The following is a 13,083-nucleotide window of genomic DNA, read 5'->3' on the forward strand; positions in this document are numbered from 1 at the left end:
TAGTTTAAAAACCTATATTTATTTTTTCATTCTTTTTTAATAATTTGATATATAGCTCCTGCCCTTTAACCCTAGGTTGATCTTTTCTTCGTCACCGCCATGAAGATGTCAAACATCTCCGTGTTCTTCTCCTCCTTGATGCCATGGCGATTGACACATGCGTCCTCCTTATTCTCCATCCTGTCCACCGCCCCTTCTCGGGAACCTTCCTCGGCTTTGCATCCGGTTTGCAGCAATTTGGATACCCGAATGCGTCCGCGAGTATTTGTGCCACCACGTTGGATGGCAAAAAAGATCTGAACGCGATAGCCCAGACGTTTGCGGGTGTTTTAACGCAAAAAAGATGCCCTAGGTATGTACTTGTTCATAGGGGACAGCAAGCTTAGATCACCTTAAATCTTACTTGCACACTTACAAACTTACATTATTTAACGCTCACAAATAAGTACTGTAGAAATTACCCACATATACCATGCATGCATGTACGCATGTACTTTATCACATTATTATTTAGCTACTTCTGCCTCGTAGACGCCTAGACGGCCGGGCAAATAGTAAACGACGCTGACACATTAAGGGATCCACCGTGAACCGGAGCTGAACGATCGACCGACACCATGCATTCATGTTTGAGTTAGAACTTAGAAGTCGAGGTCCGACCATTTCATGTCCACTTGACCGAGGCTGGTGTCAAGATCGAAGTTCTTCCAGATATGGGACGAGGCGCCCACTTCGTTGTCGCAGCCGGCGCACTCGTCGACGACCTTGGCGTTTATGCCATAATTGGAAGGGTCGACGATGCGGATTACCCTGCCGCACCGGGCCCCGCCGGCGTACCACTCCGAGGACAGCGACACCACGAACTCGTCGTCGCTGTGGTACTGGCCGTCGCATGCCGCCGGCCCGCCGCCCCCCTCTCCTTCCTGGAAGCCGTTCACCGTCATCACCGCCGGGACGTTCTGTCGAAGCTCGAACTTACCTTCCGCGGGGTGCCTGGAAAAGGCGCACGACACCTGCAGAAAAACTAGGATGCCGAAAATCACCGCGGCATTGGTCGTGCTCGCCATGGCTGCTGAGTCACTTAAACTAGCTAGCCTGTCCTTTGCGCTTTTTTTTGCTTTCTCAAGGCTGTTGGTTGGAGCTAGTTTATATACGCTCGTGCTGCAGCCTGCAGACAAAGCGAGGGACAACACGATCGAGGTGCATGCCGTCCTCGTGTGTCTCGTCTAAGAATCCCATCAAAGGCCTGCAGACAAAGCTGCGCCTCACTCCCGATGTCACAAATTCTTTTCTTACGAAGGCTGTTACGTACAAATAGATCGATGAGTAAATCAAAAAATTAGATTGTAAGGGTTTCGAGCGGAAACCGCCACCTGCCACACTGAAGTTAATTTTTATAAATCAATTCAAATTCAAACTTTTCTATAATTAACACAGACCATTTGAAGCCCCATGGTCAAATTTGAGTACTTTTTTATTTGGTTATTATTTTCTAAGCATTAACTAATTTACCGGCCACTAAAAAGTAAGAACGCAACTTCGTTCAACATATCACTCAAACGAGCTCCGAAATTGATGAAAATTAGCATGCTGTCTTCATAAGATCCATGTAGAGTGTGGTAAAAATTTAAAATCATCATGGCAAAACTTGGTGCACTTCATGTACAAATCAAACACTCTCGGACATGGTGTAATGGTTTCAAACGGAAACCCCACTTGCCACATTGAGTGTGGAAAAAAATCAAGGTCAACCAACAAAATAGTTTTCGATTCACATGCAAACTTGACACGTTCCCTCTAGAAACCTAATTTCTTCCTCGGAGATGGTCCTGTTTGTAAGCAGTCTGCATGAAACCTTTCACGAAACATTATCATGTTTTTTACCACAGCCTCTAGGGGTCATGTCATGACACCATGCGAACTTACATGATTTTTGGGGGTTGATTGAATTTTTGAGAATCAGAATACTCTTACCACAGCACATAACATAAGAAATTACTTACTCGGTGACTCTCTCACTATTACCATTTTGTACATAACACAAGAAAATATTTACTCTGCGAGTCTGTGACTTTACCATGATTGCCACGTTGTACATATAACCCAAGAAATTACTATGTTAAGATGTTGGCTTAGCATTGCGTTCAAGTATGAAGATCTGTCGCCAGAAGGACCGATGTATATCCGAGATACCAAAGCATCATTGTTGATGTTCATAGAGAGTAAAGAAGGGTGTCGTCTTGATCGCCCATTGGGTACGACCTACTGTACCGGAATGGAGTCAGTGGCCACCATTAGCCCCATTTATATGGGCATGCACTGATAAAGAAATGAGGATAAGTCTCAAAACAATGTTTAACTCGCTCTGTCTGACCATTTGTCTATGGATACCTAAATATGCTCATTCTCAGTTTAGTGCCAGATAACTTGAACAAAGAGCCTCAAACCCAACTATTAAATACAGGATCTCTATTTGACAATAGTGCAGATGACATTGGCTGCAGTTTGAAAACGTCCACAAAGTATGTTTGAGCAACTTGCAATGATGTATATAGATGCGAGAGGGGTATGAAATGGTAGTACCTTTTCAATTTGTCGAAAACAACCCGTACACATGAGAAGCAAGCCGAACGAGGTAGCCCTTCAATGAAGTCCGGAGTTACCATTTCCCATGCTTGCGTAGGCAGCGGCAATGGCTGCATGAATCCTAGATATTTGGCAAGCTCATGGACCCATCAGCAGATTCACATAATTGCTAGTCATTGTGTGGAACTAGTGTATTAGTGGTGTGCCTTTTATCTAACACGCCACTAATAATGTATACCAGGCCTGCTGCGCGCTAGACCACATTTACTAGTGGTGAGATACCCTAAGATAAACTGGTGATGGAGTCTTAGCCAGCACCTTATTAGTAGAAGGATAGCAATAGCGTGGCAGCAGATTATACATCGCTGCTATTTTGACCAGATATTAGTGGCGTAGTACTACTTTAGTGTGGGACACCACTAATAACTTCTATCTAAAGGTTTATAAAAGTTTCAATACTAGTTTCAGCACTAGTGTTTTAAATCGATTCACGATAGATCTAGGGATTAGTTAATCTAGTAAATCAGTGAGAGACTCAGACTCAATCCGTGGCCAAACCAGATCAGGTCGCATCATCTCCCAAGCGCGATTTCATTTTCATACATTGTACAGACAACTAGATAGAGAATTGGCCTATGGCAATACAAAACATGGAGCGGCTGTTCTGGCGACCCAAGTTTTTTTTTGTCACACATCACTTCCTCTCTAGCTATTACAACAAGTAGCTAATAGCTTGGTTCGACACCATTTTTTTTTTAATCCGGGAATCAGCAAGAAGGGGATCATGGAATAGAACCAGGGGACAAGAAGAATTACAGAGGCAAGACAAACAACTGTACCGTCTATCCTCCCCCTCCATTCTTGCATAAAAGTTAATGCAAGAAAATCTCTCTTGTTTTCCACAATTAAAAGAACTTTGTTATCTTTCCGTTGACCAATTAATGGAAAGGGGATGTCTGGTTAAAAAAAAGAATATTTAAGCTTGAAACTTTGCAGATCAACATCACACAAGTACTATCATGTGCAGAAAAGTTTTGGATTTTTTAACGCAACATTAATTTTTATAAATGATACAATTCATTCAGAATTTGAAATTTTCAAAATTCATCTTTCATAAAAAATCAGAAATATTTTATACAATGAGTGACCCTTGTGTATAGTTGATCTGCAAATTTTAACTGAGTTGTTTCAGCTTTCTGCTTTTCAGTGTCTGTGACATTTGTGGATAGCACGAATCTTGACACAAACTGAATGATCTAGAATAAGAGAGTAGACTGGTATGGGGGTACAAAACAATCGTTTCAGCTTTCTGCTCTTCCGTGCCTGTTATGTGAGTTTTGCTACAGCTACGGGGGATTACGGGCCAAGGGGGGTTACGGGATGGGAACCCGCAAATGTGGAGGTCTATAATTGTAATTAGGCAGGGAAGGGGCCCACCGATCATGCAGTGTCCATTAAATTTGTAAATGTTCATTAAATCTGTAAAAAAATCAAAATGGTCAGGTATATAAAAATTAATTTTTTGGATAATTCATGAGTTCTAAAAAATGTTCATGAAATTAAAAATGATAGCAAATTTAGGAAAATGCAAATATTGATTAATAGAAATGTTATGAGCAAATAAAAGTGCATCCGTATGCAATCTTTACAACCAAAATACAACGAATGTTCATTAGCTTTTACATGTGCCCCATCATAAAAGTTCCGGTCCGTTAAATTTTGCCCACACAGACAAGTTGTATGTTCCTCCCTCCTCGTCACTCTGTCGCTGGCTGCTCCGCAGCATCTGCCTATGCTACCTCTTTCAGAAGTGTTTGAACATCCTTTCAAGGACGGCTTGCACGACCTTTGCCACATCAAGATCAAACTCGTCCATCTTGATGGCCAACATTTTGGTTTCCTTCGAAGCGGCAGCGGATCAACCCTCCTCTCTTCGAGCTTGGTCTTCTTTTCATCGAGCTTTGTCTTTTTATTTCCGAGGTTGATCTTTTTCTCCGTCGCCGCCATCAAGATGTCAAACCTCTCCGCCTTCTTCTCCTCCTTGATGTCATTGCAATTGACACGTGCTTCCTCCTTATTGTCGATGAAGCCCTTTTCACTAGTAGAAAAGAGGGCTTTGGTTGGGGCCTGGCAAGCCCATTAGTCAAGGTTCAGTCACGAACCGGGACCCAAGGGGGCATACGTCCTGGTTCGTGAGCCCAGGGGGGCGGCCGGGGCCTCGTGGGCATTGGTCCTGGTTCGTTTGGACCCATTTGTCCCGGTTCCTGGCACGAACCGGGACCAATGGGCCTCGCTCCTGGCCCACATACATTTGTCCCGGTTCGTGGCTCAAACCGGGACAGAAGGGGGGGGGGGGCTTTAGTCCCGGTTCCAGCCATGAACCGAGACAAATGAGTTGCCTACATATACCCCATCGCCACAGCAGAGCACTCCATAGTGCTCTGTTTTTTCTGGCCGGCGAGGGGAGGGTATTTGGGTGCTCTAGCTCACCACCTATGCACATGAGGTGTTCGATGAAATGCCCGAGCCACATTAGTTAAGCTTTATCCTCCCGAAGCTCGACCTCCGAGCTCCATTTTCCCCAAGATTTGCATAGGTTTAGCGGTCCATCACGTCCTGTCCCCGTCTTCACCGCCCTCGACCGCCCGCGCCGATTTCGTCGCCGGAACCACCGTGGTGAGCCTCTTGTTCTTATCTTATTTCTGAAAGAAAAGAATTCTTACTTTAGATAGATACTTGTCTAATTATATATAATGCACGCAGATGAACTGGCAATAGATGTATGGTGACAGACACACCTCCGAGTACGTTAAGGGCGTGCATAATTTTCTTGAAGTGGCTGAGGAAAACAAGCAGAAGGGTTTTATGAAGTCTTAATCTGACCGGAAAATCCTTCACACCCACCTGCTTTATAAGGGTTTCATGCCACACTATAATGTTTGGACGAAGCACGGAGAAATAGGGGTTATGATGGAAGACAATGAAGAAGAAGAGGACGATGACAACTATGTGCCCCCTGAATACGGTGATGCTGCAACGGGGGAAGCTGCTGAAGATCAAGATCAGGAACTAGACGATGTGCCCGATGATGATGATCTCCGCCGGGTCATTGTTAATGCAAGGACACAGTGCGAAAGTCAAAAGGAGAAGCTGAAGTTCGATCGCATGTTAGAGGATCACAAAAAAGGGTTGTACCCCAATTGCGAAGATGGCAACACAAAGCTCGGTACCGTACTGGAATTGCTACAGTGGAAAGCAGTGAATGTTGTGCCTGACAAAGAATTTGAGAAGCTACTGAAAATATTGAAGAAGAAGCTTCCAAAGGATAACGAATTGCCTGACAGTACGTACGCAACAAAGAAGCTCGTATGCCCTCTAGGATTGGAGGTGCAGAAGATATATGCATGCCCTAATGACTGCATCCTCTACCGCGGTGCGTACGAGGATTTGAACGCATGCCCGGTATGCGGTGCATTGCGGTATAAGATCAGACAAGATGACCCTGGTGATGTTGACGGCGAGCCCCCCAGGAAGAGGGTTCCTGCGAAGGTGATGTGGTATGCTCCTATAATACCACGGTTGAAACGTCTGTTCAGAAACGAATAGCATGCCAAGTTGATGCGATGGCGAAGAGAGGGCCGTAAGAAAGACAGGAAGTTGAGAGCACCCGCTGACGGGTCGCAGTGGAGAAAAATCGAGAGAAAGTACTGGGCTGAGTTTGCAGGTGACCCAAGGAACATATGGTTTGGTTTAAGCGCGGATGGCATTAATCCTTTCGGGGAGCAGAGCAGCAATCACAGCACCTGGCTCGTGACTCTATGTATGTATAACCTTCCTTCTTGGATGTCCATGAAGCGGACGTTCATTATGATGCCAATTCTCATCCAAGGCCCTAAGCAACCAGGCAATGACATTGATGTGTACCTAAGGCCATTAGTTGAAGAACTTTTATAGCTGTGGAATGGAAACGGTGTACGTGTGTGGGATGAGCACAAACAGGAGGAATTTAACCTGCACGCGTTGCTATTTGTAACCATCAACGATTGGCCCGCTCTCAATAACCTATTAGGACAGACAAACAAGGGATACCACGCATGCACGCACTGTTTAGCTGACACCGAAAGTATATACCTGGACAAATGCAGGAAGAATGTGTACCTGGGCCATCGCCGATTTCTTCCGACCAACCATCAATGTCGAAAGAAAGGCAATCATTTCAAAGGCGAGGCAGATCACCGGAAGAAGCCCGCCATGCGTACCGGTGATCACGTACTTGCTATGATCAATGATTTACACGTAATCTTTGGAAAGGGTCTCAGCGGACTAGCTGTTCCGAATGACGCTGAGGGATGCGCACCCATGTGGAAGAAGAAATCTATATTTTGGGACCTACCCTACTGGAAAGACCTAGAGTTCCGCTCTTCAATCGACGTGATGCACGTGACGAAGAACCTTTGCGTGAACCTTCTAGGCTTCTTGGGCGTGTATGGGAAGACAAAGGATACACCTGAGGCACGGGAGGACCTGCAACGTTTGCACGAAAAAGACGGCATGCCTCCAAAGCAGTATGAAGGTCTTGCCAGCTACGCTCTTACCAAAGAAGAGAAGGAAATCTTTTTTGAATGCATGCTCAGTATGAAGGTCCCGACTGGCTTCTCGTCGAATATAAAGGAAATAATAAATATGCCAGAGAAAAAGTTCCAGAACCTAAAGTCTCATGACTGACACATGATTATGACGGAACTGCTTCCGGTTGCATTGAGGGGGCTTCTAACGGAAAACGTCCAATTAGCCATTGTGAAGCTATGTGTATTCCTCACTGCAATCTCTCAGAAGGTGATCGATCCAGAAATCATACCAAGGCTAAGGAGTGATGTGTCGCAATGTCTTGTCAGTTTCAAGCTAGTGTTCCCGCCATCCTTCTTCAATATCATGACGCACGTCCTAGTTCATCTAGTCGACAAGATTGTCATTCTGGGCCCTGTATTTCTACACAATATTTTCCCCTTTGAGAGGTTCATGGGAGTCCTAAAGAAATATGTCCGTAACCGCACTAGGCCAGAAGGAAGCATCTCCATGGGCCATCAAACAGAGGATGTCATTGGGTTTTGTGTTGACTTCATTCCTGGCCTTAAGAATATAGGTGACCCTATATCGCGGTATGAGGGGAGAATGACTGGAAAAGGCACGCTTGGAGGGGACTCAATAATATGCAGGGACAGGCATTCTAGGTCTCAATCACACTACACAGTTCTACAGAACTCTACCTTGGTGACCCCGTATGTCGATGAACACAAGAACAGTCTGCGCTCCAAGCACCTGAAGCAGTGTGAAGACTGGATTACATGTGAACACATCAGGACTTTCAGCAGTTGGTTGGAAACACGTCTCAGAGGTGACAACACTGTTTGTGATGAGTTTTACTCATTGTCCAGGGGACCATCTTCGATTGTATTGACTTACAAAGGATACGAGATAAATGGGAATACATTTTACATGAACGCCCAAGATCAAAAGAGCACCAACCAAAATAGCGGTGTTCGCTTTGATGCAGCAACCAAGAGGGAAAAGGACACATATTTTGGTTACATAGTGGACATATGGGAACATGACTACGGACATGATTTTAAGGTCCCTTTGTTTATGTGCAAATGGGTCAATCTGTCAGGAGGCAGGGTACAGGTAGACCCACAGTGCGGAATGACAACAGTGGATGTGAAAAATCATGGGTACACTAATGAACCGTTCGTCCTAGCCAATGATGTTGCACAAGTTATCTATGTGAAGGACATGTCTACCAAACCGAGAAAAAGAAAAGATAAGGAAGTGAATACATCATACGATGAGCCAAAGCATCACATAGTTCTTTTAGGAAAAAGGGACATCATGGGAGTGGAGGGCAAGACAAACATGTTTGAATATTATGAAAAGTTTCATGAAATTCCTCCCTTCAAAGTCAAGGCTTACCCAAGCATCCTGATAAACGATGAAAATTATCCATGGTTATGGCGCAATAAGCAAAGGATACAAGCGAAGAAAAAGTGAAGATTTTCTCTCCACAACTATTATGATGATACCATGCCAACTTTCAACCTTTTCATAGTTCATTTGAAATGCCTGTTGTAACAGACGAGTTTCCGTATGAAACCCTGATATCTCGAAACAGATTGATGATGTGTCTTCGAATGTTGCATTTTGAACACACAAGAAGTCCGGAGTTGTAATAAGTTACTAAAAATATAAGAGAGGCGCAATGCTCACCTGCACATTGCTTAGCTTCAGGCCTTGAGGAAATACTGTAGACTGCACTGAGCTATGTGTAGTATTCGTCCGAAACCCTGATAGCTCCGTTCAGTCTACACCACTTCCTCAAGGCCTGAAGCTAAGCAACGTGCAGGTGAGCATTGCGCCTCTCCTTCATCGTCTCTGCACTCAGGGCTTATAAACCGCTGTGAGTGCCTCTCGCTTGGCGAGGTGGGACTAAAAAACAGCTGCAGAAAGAATCAACTAAGAAACTCTTTTACCAGTTCATGCCACGAATCGGTGCTAAAGGTGGTCGTGGGGCCCAAGCCTTAGAACCGGTACCAAATTAAATGCCTTTGTAACAGCCTTAAAATCGGTACTAAAGGAATCAACTAAAAAGCTTTTATAAACCTCTAGTATTATTGAAACTAAAATTATATAGAATTTATGCAACTAAAATTATCAAAGAATTCTCATAAAAAATACAAAAAGCAAAAAACAAAATAAAATAAATAAGTATAAACAAAATAAACTTTTATAAATAAGTAGAATCAAAATAAAATAAAATAAAATAAATAAGTAGAAACAAAATAAAATAAAATAAATTTTTATAAAATAAATAAGTAGAAAAAATAAAATAAAATAAAATAAAATAAAATAAACCTTAATAACATAAATAAAAATAGCAACAATAAGTATTTTGTCGTAAGTAGAAAAAAAATAAAAAAAATAAAGCAACAGAGAAAACAAAAACACTGGAAAAAATAAAAAATGCCACCTACTCCGCCACCACGGCTTGAATACGACTAGAAACCCACCCATGTGCCAGGATTCAGGCCCACAAAAGGCCCAGTAGGCCCACAGGCAGATACAATGTGTTTAGGCCCGTAAGCCTGCATTCAAGAGGAGCTCGAGAGGGCAGCGGGAGTAGGGCTTATAAACCACTTCGAGCCCCTCTCAACTAGCGAGGTGGGACTAAAGTTTGGCTGCGGCAACAGAACCACCCTTTCATCCCGGTTGGTGGTACCAACCAGGATCAATACCCTCCTTTGGTCCCGGTTGGTGCCACGAACCTGGCACCAACCGGGACCAAATGTCTCTGTTTTCCGCCCTTTGGGCTGCTGAAAAGAGACCTTTGGTCTCGGTTGATGGTACCAACTGGGACTAAAGGGGGCATTGGTCCCGGTTGGTGGCACGAACCGGGACCAATGCTCCATCTATATAATCACCACTTGTGAAATTTTTCGTTCAGTTCTTCGATCCTGCCCCGACGCGCGCTGCCAGGCTGCCCCGCCATCGCCGTCGTCGTCCTGCCTCCGACACCGTTCCGTGCCGCCCCCGACGCCGTCGCCACTCCGCGCCACCCCTGCCCCGACGCCCCCGTCCCTACCTCCTCTCGTCGCCCGTCGCCGCGCCCCTAGCTACCCCACCGTCGCCGTCGCCGTGCCCTACTTCCTTGTCGCCGTTGCCGTCCCCGTGCCCTGCCTCCTCATTGCCGCTCCCCTGCAGTGAGCTCATCCTCCTCCTCGCCGCCCCCCTGCCTTCTAGCTAATTAAGTTTAGATGTGTGGTGGTGTTAATTTAGATGTATAGTTGTATTAATTTAGATGTTTAGTTGTTGTAATTTGTTCATATGCAAAGAATATGTCAATTTTTTTCATAGAACTTTTATGATTTTTTCTGTTGTAATTTTGTTCATAGAATTTTTATGATTTTTTTCTGTTGTAATTTTGTTCATAGAATTTTTATGATTTTTTTGTTCATAGAATTTTCTTTGTCAATTTATGTATATGTTAATATTGTGTATGTATAGGAAAATTGTGTATGATCAAAGTCCTTTATGTATATGTTCATACTTAGAAGAAAAAGCAGGAGAGGAAAAAGGAAAATAAGAAGGGGAAGAAGGAGAAGGAGAAGAAGAAGAAGAAGAAGAAGAAGAAGAAGAAGAAGAAGAGGAGGAGAGGAATAAGAGGAGAAATAAATATGAAGATGAAAAAGAAGAAAAAAAAGAGGAGAAGAAGAAGGAATAGCGGAGAAGAAGAAGAAATAGAATAATATATTATCTATTCCTTCTTCTTCTCCTCTTTTTTTTTGTTTTTTTTCTTCGATCTCCTCCTCTATTCCTTTCTTCTTCTCCTCTTTTTTTTCTTCTTCTTCCTCTTCTTAATTTTTATCGGGTATGTCGTTCTAGATATACCCCCTCCCCGATTTAATATAATTAGTTAGAAAATAATATAACTAGTTAAACTACTTTATTTTTAGTAAGTACTACTTTATTTTATTTTTAGTAAGTGCTTAGTAGTTGAACTAGTTGATTTAATAAAACTATTTTATTTTACTATAGAAGTAGTTTATTTTTAGTAAGTACTACTTTATTTTATTTATAGTAAGTGCTAAGCAGTTGGACTAGTTGATTTAATATAACTACTTTATTTTACTATAGAAGTAGTTTATTTTTAGCAAGAAAATTAATATAACTAGTTTATTTTTTTAGTTCAAGCAATTATTCCCGTATCAACATCGACGATGCCTATCCCGCAGTCTCATCGTCGACTCGGCGGAGGAGGCCGGTTTGATCAGAGGGGCCATGTTCCGGGACTGGGCTCCGTCGGGTTGGTATTGGGAGGTGCTACCTTCCGGGGGGCGTAGGTTGGTGAGGAGCCAGCCCGTCGTTGACCTGATCCTTGTTTGGTGGCGGTCGCGTGGGCCAGTGACGGTGCCGAGGCTTCCGGACACCGCGGAGGTGGTACGTCACCGTGTCAGCGAGGAGGACGAGCACGCCTGTCGCTACATGGTTGTGTTGGAGGGCAGGTTCGACAATACCTGGGAGGTTCTTCAGGGATCTCACTGGAGCTATGATCCTGTGATGGTTCCTTCTCTTTGGGTGTCCACCGCGCGCGCCGATACCCGTCGGGCGCTATGGTTCTAGCAGTATTAGCGATGCTATATGTATGATAGTATTCGAGGTGTATTAGTTATAATATTCGACGATGTACGGACGCAAGAGATGATGTAGTTTTGCTTATAATTGAATGATGCTAATTTGAATACTACTTTATTTTACGATTTGGTTTTGCTTATTGTATGCTCAAATTGGAAAAATACTCCTACTTTGAATGCTAAAATTGGAGAGCACTATGTGTCGGGGTTGGGGTCCCGGCAAACCCTTAAGGTGCGCGCGAAGTCTATCCCTCCAACCGATCTACGCTCTAGCTTGCTAGGATCACGCGGACGAACTCGATGAACTCACAACACAGATGGACACAGGGTTATACTGGTTCGGGCCACTGTTGCGGTGTAACACCCTACTCCAGTGTGGTGGTGGTGGATTGCCTCTTGGTCTGATGATGAACAATACAAGGGAAGAACGGCCTCCTGAGGTTGAGGTGTTCTTGGGCTCAGTGAGCTTGTGTGTCACCTCTCTCCCCCCCTTCATTGTGGTGGCTAGTCCTATTTATAGAGGCCCTAGTCCTCTTCCCAAATATCAAGTGGGAAGGGAGCCAACAATGGTGGGCTAATTTGAAGGGGGACAGCTAGTACAATGGATTAATGCTTGTTGGTGGAGGGGGAGTATAAACTTTACCATTCTGTTTGGGAACCGCCTATAATGTGTGTAGCATGGAAGATATCGCCATCTCTTGGTTGTTATGTTGACAATGAAAGTATACCGCTCAAATTGTTAATTATATCTATTTCAAAACCGAGCTCTGGCACCTCTACAAATCCCTGCTTACCTCTGCGAAGGGCCTATCTATTTACTTTTATGTTGAGTCATCACCCTCTTATTAAAAGCACTAGCTGGAGAGCGCAGCCGTCATTTGCATTCATCACAGTTAATTTATATTGGGTGTGACTATGATTGGATCTCTTTTACCATGAATTACAATGTCTAGTCAGTCCTTGATCTTTAAAGGTTCTCTGCATTTATGTTTTGCGGTCTCAGAAAGGGCTAGCGAGATACCATCTTGTTATATCATATTATGATTGTTTTGAGAAAGTGTTGTCATCCGAGATTTATTATTATGGCTTGCTAGTTGATTATGCTATTGATATGGGTAATCATGAGACCTGAGAATTATTGCAAATATGGTTAGTTATAATCTTTGCTGAAAACTTGAATGCTAGCTTGACATATTTACAACAACAAGAGCAAACAGAGTTTGTAAAAGTTTTTCTTTATCTCTTTCGGTTTGTCAACTGAATTGCTTGAGGACAAGCAAGGGTTTAAGCTTGGGGGAGTTGATACGTCTCCATC

The 13,083-nt window shown here is 43.6% G+C and overlaps 1 protein-coding gene across 1 annotated transcript; it reads right to left on the reverse strand.

Moving 5' to 3' along the window:
* Positions 1–641: 641 nt before the first annotated feature.
* Positions 642–1,067, reverse strand: LOC125546518 (putative ripening-related protein 7). The gene has a single exon (XM_048710751.1). The coding sequence runs from the start codon at positions 1,065–1,067 to the stop codon at positions 642–644; it is 426 nt and encodes a 141-aa protein (XP_048566708.1).
* Positions 1,068–13,083: the final 12,016 nt, after the last annotated feature.

This window comes from Triticum urartu, chromosome 3 (genome assembly GCF_003073215.2).
Source record: "Triticum urartu cultivar G1812 chromosome 3, Tu2.1, whole genome shotgun sequence".
Lineage (NCBI taxonomy): Eukaryota > Viridiplantae > Streptophyta > Magnoliopsida > Poales > Poaceae > Triticum > Triticum urartu.

Coding starts and splice junctions, on each gene's coding strand:
- LOC125546518 (XM_048710751.1), bottom strand. CDS start 1,067: ATGGCGAGCACGACCAATGCCGCGGTGATTTTCGGCATCCTAGTTTTT.